A 12,887-nucleotide genomic window follows, 5' to 3' on the forward strand; every position below is an offset into this window, starting at 1 on the left:
TCTCTCTCTCTCTCTCTCTCTCTCTCTTTCTCCCTCCCTCTCTCTCTCTCTCTCTCTGTGTCTCTCTCTCAGTATGTGTGAGTGCGTACCGTATGTGTGATTGTCCCTCTCTGTATGAGTTTATGTATCTATCTCTTCCTGCCTCTGCCTCTTTTTGTCTGTCTGGCTTCGTGTCTCTCTTTCTCTGTCTCTTTATCTGTTTATCTATCTATATCTCTGTCTGTCTGTCTCTCTCTCTCTAAGCTGAAGGCTCTCAGTCTGTTTGTATATTTTTGTGTCTGTATAATTTGTATCTCACTTTATCGTCTAGATTATATCAGTATGTTTTTCATATATTTTTAGAGTTCTCAAATGGTTGACTTTTGTTTTAATTTGTAATGCCTTGAAATACTAACATAGTTCTACTTTCTTGTTATTTATTCTTTCAGATGACAATTCAAGCACAACATCCCAACGGGTATGTACAAATCTTCCTTTTCAAAACGCTTGCTTTAATTTTTCTGAGCATCTTAACTCTTCTCTTTAATTCGAACTCTGATGATGCTTTACCTTTGTACAGTTTGAAATTTGGAAGACAAATGGTGAAAGAAAAGTGAAGCAACATGACTGTTACTCTCTTGAGTATAACAATGTTTTTACCGTCATTTTTGATGAATAATTATTTATTTGAGAGAAGAATCAGATTTTCCACATTACACTGTGATTTCAGGTCACCTTGATCAATCTGTCAATAAGCAGAGACCTTTTTTATACTATTGGGAATGCTTTTTCATTTTGGATCATTTTCAAAATGATCAAAAACGTTTCGATGAAATCTTAACATTCAAATTTCATGATTATTTTACTCAGTTTTTGCACTGATTTTTCTTCCGTCAGAGCTCTCAAGGATCAGCAGGAGACAGACCAGATGTGTCGGGAAACATTCTCTCTTGGGAAAGGTTTGTGCTCAAATCCTATTCAGGCTCTATTAATGTCCTTTTCAGAACTTGTGGAAGTTTGGGTAGAGTTGAAAATAAGGGGCTTGAGGTTTCTTGAACGATGCTGTCAAAAACTGTACAAATAATAATTATAATAATTATAATACTGATATTAGATGGCAGTAGTATAGTGCCTATCCCATCCTGATATGATATAATTTAGTTTTTCTCTACTATTGAATGTAATGCTGAAACTTGTTACTTGCTTACTGTAATTGAAAGGTGGTACATATTTTGTTTTGAGCTCTCATTTGCCCCTGTTAATTTATTTCAGAAATCAGCCAGGCATGGCCGGTGGTTTGGGCAGACCCAGAGCACCTAGCAACCAGGTAAGGTGGTTTCTTATATTGTTGGTTTTTAGATGTTGTGAAGATTAAAACAATGAGTGTCAAGCAAGTTATTGAGTGCGAAAGACAATATTTGTGTCCAAATACACGAAAATACTCATGGGTTTGACATATTTTTCAAAAGAAAATCTGCACTGTTCAATCTTTATTATGGATGATGTGCCAACTTACACCCCCCCTCAAGTGTCCCTCACCTCACAAGCAGGTTGAAGCGGCTGGCTTCATAAGTGATCTAATAAATGATGTTAATTCGGGTGTAAACCAGTTACTATAGAAGCAGAGAAAGGAAAAGAAAAGACCCAATGTTTCCATTACAACCATATCTCTCTCTTTCTCTCGTGACAGGGCTCTGACGACAGCGGGGAGATCTACCAAGTGGAACTTCACCGCGGCTCTCGGGGCTTCGGCTTTTCCATCCGCGGAGGACGCGAGTTCAACTCCATGCCTCTGTTTGTGCTGCGCATCGCAGACGGTGGGGCAGCGGACATGGATGGACGGCTGCGTGTCGGGGACCAGATTCTAGAGATCAACTCTTTCAACACGGACAGCATGACGCACACAGAGGCCATCGAGATCATTCAGAACGGGGGACCGTCCGTCAGGCTGCTCATGAGGAGGACCAACAAACCACCGCCCATTTTTGGTGAGTTGGGCTGCCAGTGTTTGCTCTCACTGGACAATTAATGTGTCACGATGTGGTGTAATCAGGGGCTGGTCAGTTTTAGGGCATATGGAGTTATTGGTATCATCATTAGGCCTGTCCATTTGCCTTGCTTTTGATCCCCAAAAAAATATCCGTTTATCTTTGGTACCGGTCAAGATATTGGTTGTTTGAAGGAGGTGGGGTTGCTTGGTTTCAGAGGTAAAATTAGCGAGAAAATGGCCGCCAAATTTTAGTTATTTCCTTAGCTTTAGAGTCTGTAGAAACAGAAAATGTAAAAATTTTTACATTTAATCATTTTTTTGGTAAAATCCACGCAGAAGTGTGTTCCTTAATGGACATGAAAAGTGTTGAGCCAAAAGGTAAAAATTCAATAAGAATTTCCAAACCTGTGGGAAAATGCCAGTTTCTCCACTTTCATTATTTTGAGGAGCCCCCGATTTCATCACGCTGCCTCACAAATAGAAGGTGGTAGAGGCAGAAATGTACTAAGAATAACTAACTTCCTGAACTTGAACAGATGGGTGACAGGATCTTACTTCTTTTGTGCCTTTGATCAACTTTTTAAAACTAAAATCCATAGAGAGTTAAAGACAATAAAGCTGTAACAAAATGCTGTTGGTGACTTTGCTTTTCATCTTTCCTCCTCTCGCAACACCTCTTTTTTCTTCCAAACTTATCATTCCTTCTTCCTTTATTGTGTTCCTTCCGCCTTTCATATTCATTGCTGTTGCATTCCTTCATTCTTCCAATGACAACTCCTCTTTTTTCTCTCAAACTCATCATTCCTTCTTCATATATTGTTTTCCTTCCTCCCTTTCATATCTGTTGTCAATGCGCTCCCTCATTCTCCCTAGTACAACTCCTCTTTTGTTCTTCCAAATTTATCATTTCTTCTGTGTTTATTTTATTATTTTCCCTCTTTTCTACACCCTTGTCTCTGTGTTCCCTTGTTCTTCCTAGTAAAGTTCTTCTTTTTTTCTCCCTATATTTTATTCCTTTATCGTTTTCCTTCCTCCCCCTTCACACCCATTGTGTGTGTGCGTTCCCTCATTCTTCCTTGTACAATTCCTGTCTTTTTCTCCCAATTTTTTTCTTTCTTTATTTATCATCTTCCTTTCTCCCCCTTCATATCCGTTGTCCGTGCATTCCCTCTATCTTTTAAGTACAGCTCCTCTTTTTTCTTGCAAACTTATTTCTTCTTCATTTATTGTTTCCTTTCTCCACCTACATATCCGTTGTCTGTGTTTTCCCTCATTCGTCCTCGTACAATTCCTCTTTTTTTCTTTTTTATTATCTTTCTTCTTTCCCCCCTTCACATCCGTTGTGTTGTCTCTGTGTTCCCTCATTCTTCCTAGCACAATTCCTCTTTTTTTACTTCCTACTATCTTCCTTCCTTCCCCCTACAAATCTGTTTTCTCTGTTTTCCCTCATTCTTTTTAGTACAGCTCGTCTTTTTTCTTGCAAACTTATTTCTTCTTCATTTATTCTTTCCTCCCCCTTCACATCCACCATTGTCTGTGTGTTCCCCAGAGGGTCCCCCGTCCTCCCCCACTGGCCTGTCCCCCGGCAGCCTATTCCCTCCCAACATCCCAGCTGTGCCCAACGGTCCCATCAGTCACAGTTCACCGCACATGGCCAGACGACAGCTGCAGCAGCAACAACAGCAGCAGTCGCTGCCCCCACCACCACCAGAGCTGCAGAACGACGACTACTTCAGCAACTACCCTCCCCCGCCACCGCCACCAGCAGCATCATCGTCGTTGTCGTCGTCCATGCCTCCCCCTCCTCCGCAGCAGCAGCTGAGGTTCAACAACTACTGAAGGGCTGCTGTAGCTTAGGAATATGTTATATATGTGGAATAGGACAGTTAGTACATGCTGTAAGAACTGTATGTGTGAGGGTGCGTGTGTGTGTAGAAGAGTGTGTGTTTGGGTGGTTGGGTGTGTGTGTGTGTGTGTAAGCCAATTTTTTTTGTGGGGGAGAGTGTATTTCGACACGTTTTTGTGTGAGCAAGCGCTTTTGAATGGTATTCAAAGAGTTCCATTTGTCCGTGCAAATGAATGTGTATATGTTCTTTGTTGGTGTTCCCGTCTGTAGATAAATCCTTGTTGTCCTTGAATGTAATGTAAACAGTGCCTTGTGCAGTCTCTCTGCCTAGTCTGTGACTCAGTTTGTAGTGCACAGGTAGACTCTAGTACAAACAAGTGTACCCACAGTTTTATCATGCACATGCACATTGTTTTACTGACACTCTCATGCACACACACACACACACTCACACACTTTGAAGCAAACGCACACATGCTCCAGGACATACTACACATACAGTCATGTATACAAACGTACTTGAGAACACACATAAAGTGACGCACACTCACTCCCACATTTTACCACACAACCCAACTCGCACATCTTTGTCCTTATCTCTGACTGCCCCTGCATTCCTTCAGTGTCATTGAACAAAAAGTTTACAGAAATACATTTACTGAAATTTAATATATTTGCTTCTGTTGAAGATGTATTTCAGTGGGAATTTGGGTCCCCCAGCCGAACTTTACAGAATACATTGCTTTTTTTAAAAACTGTTTATCTTGTTCCTTGGTTGATGAACTGTTCATTTCAGTCTGCCTCTCTATTTCGTTTATTTATAAGAGGTTGTGAAAGTGCGGTGGAGGCAAAACAGCATTACCAAGGGGATCTACCAGCAATTTGGTGTGAATCGAGATCTTTTACAGTTACTGATCATTTTACTTATAGTCCTTGTGCAAACTGTCCTTGTTCTCTTTTTGTTTCTTCTTATTTTATTTATTTATTTGTAATAGATGTCTCCTATTGATGATGTTGATTTTTCTGGCGACGGTAGAGAGGCTCTATTTTTAGACCAAAAAGATGAGGCAAGTAGAGGTGATGTTGAAATTAGTATCCAAGCAAAGTAAATCTCTGCTGTATTGTTGTACTTCTGTGCAGATGCGCTCTATGCAGTTTTCGGTTGGTAAAATAAAAGTGCTTTTTTTTGTTAATCCCCTCTGATGGAAGCGAGTTTGAGTCGCAAATGGGAAGATATTTTAAATCCAGTCTGTCAGTTTATCTGCAGTAATGTTGTGTCCCTGTCAGCCTTGATTAGCTTTCGGAGCAACCTTCTTCCTAAATAATTATAATTTTTCTGTGGAATTACATTTCTTGTTTTACAATCTCCTGTGGAAGGTTCACACGTTCTCATGTTCAACAGTTGTGACATTATCAGTGAATATATAAGACCACATGGAGAAATTTCCACATTTTTTACCTTTGTTAGTGATGTGTCCTTTGTCACTCTACTTACAGATTTGGTTGTGAGAAAAGATGTGTTTATTCTAAAAGGTGGGGTTTTTTTATCTTGATGTCAAAGGCGAAAAGAAAATGTTTCAAGTCGTTCATGGTTCACAGTCTGGCAAAATTTGACCACAAAATTATAAGGGCCGAAAGTAATTTTTGGGAATGAGAAAAAAATATTTGCTTGATCGCTCACTTTATGTGGAACATTGGGGTGGTCAGGGCTGATTGACTCTTCAATGATCAAATGATACTGGCAGATCAGCGGATTTCCATAAAAGTTCTTCCTTAATGTCTGTTGAGCCTTTATTAAATGCTTTATACTTTTGGGGGTATTGGGGTGGCCTTTTACCAGCAATTGCTGTTTCAATATTGAGTGGGTGGTTGGTAAATGCTCTGATGTGTTCTATTGCTTCCTCTTCTGTCAGTGTCTCCATTGTCCTTTTCTTTTTCTAATGACTTGTAGCCATTGTCAGGTGGACAGGTGCACTACAAGCCTGTACCAGTATCATAGACCTTTGACCTTAAGAGAAACAAACTGTAATAAAGGAAATATTGGGTCTTTCTCTTCGGACTGGATTTTTAAATAAATACTGTAGAAAATGTCTAAGACAACTGCCCAATGTTGAGGTGGAAAGCGTTTGTCTCTTAGAGCAGGTTCGACTGTATAACCCTTGTGTACATGTGTTTGGTTGGTCAGGAGAGTCAAGAAATGACAGGCAGTGCGTGGTCGAGGTTTGCATGTGCCAAGTCATCGTCTGTCCCGTATACCCTGTAGACCCACCGAAAGTGTACAAAAACTTGTGTGCGGCAAATGCAGAGTTGGCGATATTCCTAGTGTGTCTGACTGTCTCTGCTTTGTAAAGTTTGTACATTTTTTCTCTGCTTCATATTCCCGACTATACATAATTTTATCGACTGTGACAGTGAAAGTTTTGTGCAGAGAACACTAGTTTAATTTTATTTCCCCCTTGTAGATTGTCACTGTGTTATAATGAACATTGTCTGTTGTTGTTTATAAACTGAATTTGAACAATTCTATGATGATGGGTATGGTATTTTAGACTCAGGAATTTTCTCAGCAGCCTGACGTGTGATTGGTCACAATGACCTCGCTGAAAAATGTTGTCCTACTCGTGACCTTGACGTTGGATTGAGGTCATACGTATGTAGACTTACGCAGATAGTTTTGTTATGAGTACTGTTGTGAGCTTGAGTCTTGTTTTGTTTTTGTGGGAAAATATTTCTCCTTGCCAGCAGCACAGGTGGATGTGGTTTATTGTTTGGTTCTGTGCCCAAAATTCAGAATGATGTGTACAGTCTGTTAGAAGTGGTTATTCACTCCATCCGCACATTTCTCGGATAGGTGAGCTTTTGGAGCTGCTTATTTTGAAGACATAAAGATTATGTTGTGATAGAATTTGAAAGTAAAATAGCTTTCTATTTTGAGAGAATTGTAAATTGTCTAAATTGTGTCGATGGGGACTTAAAATATCTACATTTATCTAGGGAACGACATTTGGTTAGTCCATGCCTAGTACTCCGAATGCCTCCCCCCCCCCCCTCCTTTAATTATGGGTCCCCGTGCTTCAGGTCTTGCAGTAACTTACTCGCCTCGCATGTGTTTATTTTTCTCTCAATGTATTGACACTGGTAGTTTTTTTTCCTGTTTTAAATACAGTCATTCCAAACTAATGAGTCTATGACGTTACTTAATTCCAAGTGGTTCCTGCATTTGTTTTTATCTTTGAGCTATTTCTCCTTGATCATGATGAAGAAAGATTCAAAAGAATATCCACAAAACTTCTTTTTGAAGGGAATGGGATGAAAGAGAGAAAGTACAGTGGGAAAGAAATTGTTAAAGAACTAATTGACGTTTTTCATAAAGGCTTTGGTTGTGGTGGAGAGATTGAACAAGTCTGTACACATCATCTCGTGAACATTGTGATTTTATGAAGATGCGAGTCACAGTTTTTGTTGCTTTTAATAATGTACAGTTGACCTTATTGTATTTTTTCACTTGAAATGTTGTAGTTGTATGGAGAAAGAGGTCCCAGGTTGATAAGGTGATGGTATTGGGCACTAACTGATCAAGTCTGACATTTACTTCGGTTTTTTAGAATTCTAAATCTATTTATGAATAAATACTGCAAAAAATGTCTAAGACAGCCGCCCATTGTAGAGGAGGAAAGTGTGGGTCTTTTAGAGCAGGTAGTTTTATCGTAGACGAGGGCATGTCAACTTTTTTATATCTAACACCTATTTGGCACCTTTTGGAGGTTGAAATTCTCAAATCGTCCACCTACATGTATATCCAAATGGGCCATTAATTAATAGCAGGTGATCCTCTTTGCCCATAAATAGAACCAAATCTTTCTTTTCTGTTGAAACAAGAATAAACTGTTGAAATTATTAGAGGCTGGATGAGAAAATCTCAAGATAGTAGAGAAGCCTCTACACAAGAAATTTATGTTGTATGTTTCAGGCAAGATGTGGTTTGTTAGTCTCTCAGTCTGTGTTTGTGTGTTTGGGCTCACGAGCATGTGCAGTCTGTGCGTACGTGCTTGGGTGTGCATGTGAAAGAAAGATTTTGTGCCCGAAATGTCCAATGTGAATTTCATGCGATGAGGCTTTTACGCAACCCTTCTTGTGATGTTGAAATGAGCGTTTCTGGACTCTGCAACATTGTGCCCAACCCTGTCTATTTTATTGCAACCAACCCCTATCTATTCTCAGAGATGAACGTAGAAAGTTCCTTCATGGTATCTGTCTTTGTGGAGCTGAGCTTCCTCCTGCAGAGAGCTCCCACTTTGTGTCTCGTCAATGCATTTTTTGGGTGGACCGTCCGAGTCACACAGCACTGTTTATACACGCACGAATACAAATACACAACTTAAAGCTATGCAGATCAACAATTGTTGGAGACTGGACCGGTCGAGCCCAGAAAGTAATAATTTGTGTCTTATGATGCGGCTGTAAATGCTTGACATACTTTTTTACATTACTATGATGTGTAGTATTTGGTACAAGAATTCTTTGCTGCTTTTTTTTTTTTGGTCTCCTGCTGCCCGTGGTATGTGGGCAGCCTCTGTGATAGCTTGGCAAGCTTTTTCTTACTCAAGCGGCTGTTAGCTGGACGTTTGCTGCCAATTTTTGTAGTGTGTTCACGATGTGAGTGATTGAAGCTGGAAGTCCTGTCATGTTGTCACACAAGGTAGAAATAGTTGTTATGCGCAGAAATCATGCTGTAGAGTGTGGAAATGCGCTAAATAAATGCAATTATCATTATTATAAGGTCAAGGGTCTTATACAATTGTTTGTTTACCTATGGGGTTTTGGTCTGAATAACGTCTGGGACGCAAATTGAACCTTTCGACTTTTAAGAAAATCATATCGTCTGTCCTCCCTATCACATTATGGCCATACTGAACATTCTATTTCTCTCATTCTTCCCCGTCCACAATAAAAAAAGACCCTAAACATTACACAGACACCAAACATGCTTCTTCTTAATCATAGTATACCATTCTCCTCTTCTTGAGGCCTATATTTGTGATTCAATGACTTATGACCTTTCACTAGTGCAAAAACGTAATTCCTTCTATCTCTGTAGTTCACAGCCACTCTTATGCATGTTCTGTGCCTCTCTTTGTTGGTGTATCTCTCGCATACAAAGGATCACTCGTAAACATAGATGCTCAGTGAACTCTCTTGTATGGTCTGCCTCTTCCTCTCCTTTTCAGTGTTTCTATCCCCTGAACTAGTCCTGGAGAGATGTGACCGTTGTCATGGTGACTTACGGTGAAGCACAATTGAATTCAACAAAGCAGCTCGTGAAAAAAACAACCTCTCATAGTAGTTCAGGCTGATATTTTCTCCACAAAAAGTTTTCGTCCCCACCGGAGCTCAAAAGGAGGCTCAAAAAGCATACAGGGCTATTTCTTGCTGGAGCTTGGAATAAATAGATTTACCCAATAATTGGTAGTTCAGTAAAGAGTTTTTACTTGAATTCTACCCTTCAGTTTTCTTTCAGTGTGAAAGATAACTGCAAATATTTCAACTATTCAATGCCTTTCTTGCCTTGGACCAATTTATTGAGGAGCAGTACACCAGTGTTCTTGGGGTCAGCGAAGGTAATATCGTTCAAACTTTGACGTCTCTTTCTCTCAAAATAGTCGTCTTTGAAAAACAGCAACTTGATCTTGTTGTCGTTTGTGACTTTATCCACCAATTTCCCTGATTTTTTATTCTGGTATTTATTAAATCCTTTACAGAAATGACATGATCTTAATTGTATGGATGGGGATGCTGAAAACACCTACTTAAAGAAAAACACTACAAAGATACAGAGATGATGACAAAAAGTGGAACTCAACCAGTTTTTGCAGTCATTTAGGTGACATCTTGTTAGTTGATTAGGATGACTTTTGACCTGAGCTGAGCCCCTCCTGTACATATCACAGCGCCCTGTCATGGTTGTCACTGGCTGTAATAGAACACATTTTGCTGTCGCACGCCGTGGTCAAGACGATGAATGAAGCAAACGTGCACTTCTTCATAAACAACCCCTACCCCCACCAATATATTTATTCGCGTACCCTCTTTGTTGGTTGGATTTTTTAAGGGAGGGGGGGGGGCGGGGGGGCTTAAATTTCCAGTGACCTAAGGGGTGTATGATTTTCACTGGGTTTTGTTTAAGGTTCAATTATGTGTTTGTTTTGTGCATGTGTTTGAATGTGGGTGGGGCAGGGGGGTGATTATGAAAAAAATTACAACCTATGGATAAGAGAATTATGGTTTTTACTACAGCATACTGTGGAGAATAAGTCTCTGGTATTTAGTTTTCCTACTTGAAGTGCCTTTCTTTTTCACAATGATTCTCACTATTCTTTGTTGGTTTTGTTTGTTTTTTTTGTTTTTTGTTTTTCTTCAATTTTTTTTCTTTAAGAAAACCCTTTTTGTTTCTCGTGTGCATGCATCCTTTTTTTATCATTGATACTTTTCTTTTGTAAACCTACGAACAAATGACTTTTATCTTCCTTTTGTAACTGTACATTTCCTATACGGTTCTACAGTATTAGAAGAGAACTCGGATTGTATTTCATTTTTCTTGGTTATCTTGATCAGCCTGTGGGTGGGACTATATGTGAGGCAGAAATGTGGGGAGAAGTTGTGTGAGTGTGAGCGAGCACAAGGGTGTATGGGTGTTTGTGTGTCTAGAGAAATTTGATAGTGTGTACATACTGACGTGTCCTGATATGTATGGGTGTGTCTGTTTGTGTATTTGTGTGCTAAAGAATGTGTTGTTTGTATGAATATGTACAGAGGTATGCCTTTATCTATATGGTACTGTATGTAATGAACCTTCAAGTGCCAAGTCATGCCAAGCCAAGTCCACTCTTGTCTCGTATATTTAGATTTGCCTCTGAATTTTCGTTAAGCCTACTGGGAAACATTTTAGTTTTTGCCTCCAGAAGATGTGTTGAAATATCTAGAAAGATGTGTTGAAATATCTATTAGGGGAGGCGGTAGGGATGACTATTTTTTGGAAATGTTTTGACCCTTTTGAAAGAAACAGTTGTTAGTGAGTGAGTGGAACAACGTTATTATCTGACCATTTTTGAATATACAAGTATGAGTTTATGGAGATTGTATAGTCTCTTTGGGGAAAAAAATCGGGCTGATTTCATACATGTTTAAACACTAAAATACATGTTTAAAGAGATATGTGTGTTTAACAATGCTTGCAAAGTCGGAAATATACAGTTTAAAAAGAGATTTTTATTGTAAAAGATCTTAACTGGTCATGGTTTTAGAATGTGTCTGCAACTATAGATGGTGTTGCTTTATAGTTGTTTCAGTCTTTTGCCATTGATTTTGTCATGTTGTCGTAGAACTTTTGCTTATTCTTCTCTTATATATTATTTCCGTTTTATTTTAGCAGTGTCATTTGGATTTGGTAATGTACGGTACTAAGTAAGTGCCAATCGTAAATCATCTACTTAAACTTACACTTCAGGATTCAGCCATTGTGTTAACAGTCACTTCATCTACTGTTTTCTTTTACCTTTGCTATTTGGTCCGGGGGGGGGGGGGGGGGGGGTTAAAAAATGAAGTGGTACTGACAAAAATTTTGTCCTCCATTACAGTCTTCATTTGTTCTCCAAAAACAAGGTTTCAAGCTGAACAGATGCTTTGCAAAACGCATGTCTGTCTTCGGTTGATGCTCTCATCAATTGGTTTGTTTTTGTTTTGTTTTTTAATTTAAATTTTAAATCTGAAAATTTTATATTTTAAACTTGTAAAGTAATTTGTTTTAATGCCTTTTATTTTTTTCTAATTTGACAAAGGCTGTGTTGTGTTGACAAACAGTCTTGTGTGTTGTGGTGGATGGACTAGGTGTGTTCTGTCTTGTGTTGCCGTTGCAGAAAGTTTTGTTGGTCGTGCTGGTGGTTTTGGCTTAAGGGTGTGAGGTCGTGGACCACATTGTGTCGGGACTCTGTTGTGAAGATGGATGCCAGAAAGAATACAATTCCGGTGGTTGACTATTTAATAATCAAAAATGTGTTTGACTGATGATGCAACATGTTTTATTTTTGCCATGTTGTTGTTTTGTTGTTGTTGTTGGGTTGTTGTTGTTTTTTTTTGGGGGGGGGTTGTAAACGTGAGACACACATGTTTGTAGCCTTATTTGTTACCAAATACTGATCACTATTTAATGTGTGTGTATGCCTGAGATTATACAATGCCTTTGTGTGTGCGTGTGTGTATATGTGTGCGTTTATGAATGTGTGTGTGCATGTCAGTTTTTGTGTGTGCGTGTGCATGTGTGTATGCCCATGTGAGTACATTGTCACAAGATATGTCCAGTTGGATTGTGCATACCAAATGCCCAGACTTATCTCCCCTCATTATTTTAACCATATTTGTATAGGTCTTGTATATAATCATTTACATTATAAATCACACAAGTCAATAAAGAAACTATATGCTATATATCAAGCTTGTTGTATCTTTGTTATTATCTCTATTAGAAATTTCTTGTATCTTTAATATTATCATTTTTGGTTCCACATGGTTGGTTGGCACGCTGATGTGGTCTGCACTTTCTACATTTTCCTGCTTTTATTGTCACTCTGTTTCTGACTTAACAATATCTTCTTTGTTTTATATGTCAGAACACATGTACACACGCACACTCACATAGACACATGTACACACGCACACTCACATAGACACATGTACACACACAGACACACATGCACCCAACCATATGTTCACACCTATACGTCATCGCCTCTGAACTATTTTGTCCAAAGTGTACTTAAATAAAGAGTGACTTTGTTTGTTTTAGTTAGTGTTTTGCAGCACTTGCAACACAATAAGGTCATATAAGTGCCGAAGATTAGAGGTGTTACAAGAGAGTACACAAACACAAAAAAGAAGGAGGAAAGATAAGGACGATAGATGTTTAATAGGAAAGAAGAAGCGAACCACACCAGAGCACCCGCCGACCACCCAGAGTGACTTTGAACAAAATAGTTCTGAAGTGTACATTAATAAAGAGTGACTTTGGACAAAATAGTT

At 39.0% G+C, this 12,887-nt stretch overlaps 1 protein-coding gene across 1 annotated transcript in view; it reads left to right on the forward strand.

Moving 5' to 3' along the window:
* Positions 1-12,298, forward strand: part of LOC101850203 (membrane-associated guanylate kinase, WW and PDZ domain-containing protein 1) — a gene marked incomplete at its 5' end in the record, with an annotated part of 56,934 nt that extends 44,636 nt beyond the window's left edge. The window contains 5 exon segments of the mRNA XM_005108063.2: positions 429-457; positions 877-938; positions 1,252-1,306; positions 1,670-1,967; positions 3,519-12,298. Of these exon segments, the coding sequence (XP_005108120.2) occupies positions 429-457; positions 877-938; positions 1,252-1,306; positions 1,670-1,967; positions 3,519-3,808 (734 nt within the window).
* Positions 12,299-12,887: the final 589 nt, after the last annotated feature.

This window comes from Aplysia californica, unplaced genomic scaffold (assembly GCF_000002075.1).
Source record: "Aplysia californica isolate F4 #8 unplaced genomic scaffold, AplCal3.0 scaffold00657, whole genome shotgun sequence".
Classification (NCBI taxonomy): domain Eukaryota; kingdom Metazoa; phylum Mollusca; class Gastropoda; order Aplysiida; family Aplysiidae; genus Aplysia; species Aplysia californica.